Genomic DNA, 4299 nt, shown 5'->3' on the forward strand with positions numbered 1-4299 from the left:
CCCCTCAGGCTGCAGGAGATGAGAACACAACACTTGCCAGCACAGAGTGCGAGGCACAGCTGCGGGTGCTCCCCATGAACCTCAGCTCTGGGAGCACTGTCTGCCCCAAGCTCCAGGGGCTGCAGTGGGAGCCCGGCTGGGCTCTGCCCTGGGGCCATCCTGCAGGGACAGCTGGAAACAGGGAGCATTCAGCTGCCACAAACAGCCAAGCAGGGCTGCAGGGCAGCTGCTCCAGCCCGGACTGCACTGCTGTGTGCTGTGCTCTGGGACTGGGGCTCCCCACACAGGGGACTGGACTGGTGTGCCAGAGGAGACAGAGAAACTTCAGCTTCAGCCTAACTGAGGTGGCTGCGTGGGCTGGGAAGAGTGGGGAGGCTCAAGGGGATTCACAGAGCTCATCCTGCTGCAAGGATGAAGAAAAGGGAGTGGGAACTCAGCAGTGAGGAGAGCTGAGGGCTGGAGAGTGGCTCTGAATGACACTAAAATCCCACTGGACCTCTGAGACATTGCTGCTCCTCAGCCAGTGACAGCACGAGTCCCTAAACCTGGGGCTCGGCCTTCCTTGTGGTCAGGGGCAACACGGAAGGCCAGCAAGTGATGGAGACTGCGATGGACTGGGAATTCACTGGGGGAAAAAAGGGAGCAGTTGAGAAGTAAAAGGCAGGTGGGGGAGAGAACTGTTCAGAGAAGGGCTGAGCTACATCTTGAGCAAGCTGAAAAATGTCATTTGGAGTCATCCCAGATTGATTTGATTTCAGAAGGTATTGAACGATTTTAATTTTTGGGAGGTGTCATGTTTTCCATTGGAGGTGTCCACGCTGCAAACTTGAGCTGCGTTGTCAAAATGCTCAAGCAAGTCTGTGCTGCAGGTGACACCATTTCTTCTTTGGCTGATGCCAGCCCGGTGCTGAGCTCCAGCAGAGCCCTGCCAGAGCCCAGAGCAGCCTCAGCATCTGCAGAGCCCGGCTGCAAGGAGAGAAAGCAGAAACTGCCCGTCAGCTGAGGGCTCCTGTCCCCTTGTCCCAGCTGCCCGCAGTGCCCAGGCCGTGCTGGCTGGGCTCAGAGCTGTGCCCAGAGCTGCCCATCAGTGCTGCCTTGGGAAGCAGGGCAGGAGGGCAGGACATGTGCCCAGCCTGCAGCCAGCCATGGCACATCCAGCCCTCAGCAGCTGCCCAGAGCCAAAAAGCAGCTGGGCAGTCGACCGAAGAATTTGTTGCATCCCTCCCAGCAAAGGGGGGAACCTTTGGTGCCCAGCCAGGCCATGCCATGCCCAGATCTGGGAGCATCCCCCTGGCTGTGGAACTCACCTGAAAATTGGGTGTGGAGTGTGTCTTTAGAGAAGCTGCCAGAATCCAAGTCCATCATCTTCAGCTGGCCAGGCCAAGGAAGAGATTGTTGTCCTTGAGGTTGTCCTTGCTGTCTCCAGCAGCAGCCCCACCTGGTACAGCTTCTCCAGGAGCTCCTTCTCCTTCCCTGGGACCAGACCAGGCTGTCAGGGCTCTGCCCAGGGCCCCAGCCATCCATGAACCAGACAAGCAAAACCAGGGGGGATGGTGGCCACCAGTGCTTGCCACACCAGATCTCCAGCTCAGCTCCATCCCAAGAGCTGCATGTTCCCTTCTGCTGACCCCTGCTCAGAGCTACAGGCAGGACAAAACCAGTCTGGTTTGCTTTGCCACTGAGTGCCAAGAAATGTGTGGAGCTCCTACCTGCCAGGCCCCTGGATCCAACTGTGCACATGGATCTCTCTCATCTTCTAGGGCCGAGGAGCGCCCTGCACCCAAGGATGGCAGAAAAGCTCTTCTAATGATGGCCTGTCCAAGGGTTGCATGGACAAACACCTCTTAATGACATCTTGGCATTCTGGGGAGACAAACCAGAAATCACCAGTCACTTGGAGAAGTTTCCCCCTGTTCCTGTGCCCAGGCCATAATGGTGTGCCCAGAGCTGGGCCTAAACTTCCCCACAGATTCTCTGTTTAGAGGAGAGCAGGACATGTGCCACCTCCTCAGCAGCTGCCAGAGCAGGATGCCCATCAGCCCGCTGCTGTCTCCCAGCACTGGTATTCCCCCTGTGCCCAGAGATGAGGATCCACCTTGAGAGAGCCGTGGTGGGAACAAGATGCGCCCCCAGATGAACTCCTGGCCCCTCCTGAACGGGTGCTTCCCCACGACCAGCTGGTACAGCAGGAGGCCCAGGGACCAGATTGTCGCTGCCTCGCCATGGTAGCTTTGGTGCTGGGTCCACTCTGGAGGGCTGTAGGCCAGGGTTCCTGTGGAACACAGACAGAGCTCAGCAGGGGGATGCTGCTGCTCCCAGAGCCTGGCCCCAGCATCCCTGGGCATGTGGGGGCTGCTCTAGCAACACACGGGGTGACTGCTGCCCTCTCACCATCACCTGGGACTTGTGTACAAACTCAGGGCTGGAAAAGAAGCCACTGGTGCTGGAAGAGGGCAGCAGAAACTCTGGGAAGGCCCAACCATGACACAGAAAGGAAAAACCCACCCACTGGTGGAGAAAACCCACTCTCCTCTCTGCCTGCATGGGCCCCCAAAAAATGTTAATAAGCCAAAGCAAACAAGGGGAGTGGAGCAGTCCAAGCCCCTCCTCCCCTGCACACCAAACCATCCAGGGCATGGGTTCAGAGCCCCCTCTCCACTACTCCCATGGGGGTTTTTGTCGGGCTGGCTGCACCAGCTCCAGCCCCAGCCCAGGGCACACTGGGTACTGAAGGCTGTCAGCAGGGCTGGGAGCTGGCCCCCCTCACACCCCAACCAAATCAACTTGGCTCCAGCATTAATCCCATCCCAGCTGCAGTAGGGGGAAGCCCCAGTGCTACACCCAGGCTGGGCCATGAGATGCCCAGGAGCATCCCCTGCGAGGGCTCACCTGCAAACTGGGTGTAGGCTGTGTGTTGGAGGAAAGCGCCACAGCCAAAGTCGATCAGTTTCAGCTGCCCGCTGGCCAGGTCAAGCACGATGTTCTGAGGCTTGATGTCCCTGTGCAGGACCCCGCAGCTGGTGCAGTGCCGCACGGCCTCCAGCACCTGGCGGAACAGCCCCCGCGCCTCCTCCTCCGGCAGGAACCTCCGCTCCGCCAGGAAATCCGACAGCTCCTGGCACCGTTCTGGACGCTCCAGCACCATCAAGAAGCTGTCGGGGAGCTCAAGCCACTCCAGGAGCTGAATGACACCAGCACACCCACAGGACACCTTGGCCAGCAGCACGATCTCCAGGGGCGCGCTGGTGCCGTCGGGCTGCGGGAGGAGCGCGATGCCGTCAGTGGAGCTGAGGCCGTGCCAGGGCTCTGGGACCCCTCAGCCAGCCCGGGATGCTCTGCATGCCCTGCTCAGCCCACGCCCGCTCTCCCCCCAGGGCTCCTGGTGGCTCCCACCCAGCCGGGCCCCGGCTCCTCGCCGCCCGGCATGGCCCGGCTTCTGCCGCTGGCCCCGCTCACTCACCAGCTCGCTCCAGTGCCGGATGCGATCCCGCGGCACGCGTTTGATGGCCACCTGCGAGCAAGGGAGAGCAGCGGGCTGAGCTCAACGCCCTTCCCACTGCTCTCCGACATTCTCGTCCTTGTCTCCCTCTTCCCTCTCCGCCCGCCGCCGGCCCCGCCGCTCACCGGGGCGCCGTCCAAGAGCCGCGTCGCTGACCAGACGCTGCCGAATCCGCCGCGCCCCAGCAGGGAACCCAGGCGGTACCGCTCCTGCAGGGCCTCCTGCGCCTTCCCTGCGGGCGGGACGCGGCTGTCAGCGCTCGGCCCGGGGCCAGCAACGGCCCCCGAGCGCCCCTCACCCGCCCCGGCCCGGCCATCCCCCGGCGTTCGGTTTTCAGAACGCGACACGGGAGGCTCGGGGCCGGCGGCTGCGCTGCCGAGCGGCGGAGCTCGGGCCGGGCAAGCCACAGCGGAGGCGGCGGGAGAGGCAACGCCGCCTGTGTCCTCCGCGGGCCCCGGGAGGAGCCGGGGCCGGGGCCGGGGCCGGGCTCGGGCTCGGGGCCGGGACTGGACCCTGGGTCGGGGCCGGGGCCGGGCTCGGGCCAGGCGGAGCCAAAAGCCGGCGATGCCGCCCCAGCCCCAGGCATTGACGCCCGCCCAGCAGCGCCAGCGCCAGCACGGCCAGAGCCGGGCTGAGGCCAGGCGGCGGCGGGACGGCCGGGGGCGGGCACGGGGCAGCCCCGCCCGGGGCCGGGGGCCGGCCGGGGGCATGGCCCAGCCCGGCACGGGGAGAGGGAGGCGGGGAGAGGAGAGGGACGGCGGGAAAGGGAGAGCGGGAGAGGTACGGGGCAGCGGGAGAGG

At 63.6% G+C, this 4299-nt stretch overlaps 1 protein-coding gene across 1 annotated transcript; it reads right to left on the reverse strand.

Annotated features, from left to right (window-relative positions):
- Positions 1-772: 772 nt before the first annotated feature.
- LOC135288476 (serine/threonine-protein kinase pim-1-like) lies at positions 773-3815 on the reverse strand. The gene is made up of 7 exons (XM_064401864.1): positions 3798-3815; positions 3625-3726; positions 3461-3511; positions 2890-3256; positions 2096-2272; positions 1308-1863; positions 773-966 (listed from the first exon to the last, which is right to left on the reverse strand). Exons 1-6 carry the CDS (start codon positions 3813-3815, stop codon positions 1757-1759), a joined length of 822 nt encoding a protein of 273 aa, XP_064257934.1. The 3' UTR covers positions 773-966; positions 1308-1756.
- Between the last annotated feature and the right edge of the window lie 484 nt (positions 3816-4299).

This window comes from Passer domesticus, chromosome 33 (assembly GCF_036417665.1).
Source record: "Passer domesticus isolate bPasDom1 chromosome 33, bPasDom1.hap1, whole genome shotgun sequence".
Lineage (NCBI taxonomy): Eukaryota > Metazoa > Chordata > Aves > Passeriformes > Passeridae > Passer > Passer domesticus.

Bases quoted from the DNA above. Each gene is read 5' to 3' on its own strand.
- LOC135288476 (XM_064401864.1), bottom strand. The intron at 3,512-3,624 runs GTGAGCGGCGGG...CCTTGCTCGCAG, and splicing joins GGCTCTTGGACGGCGCCCCG to GTGGCCATCAAACGCGTGCC. The intron at 2,273-2,889 runs GTGAGCCCTCGC...TGTGTTCCACAG, and splicing joins AGCCTACACCCAGTTTGCAG to GAACCCTGGCCTACAGCCCT.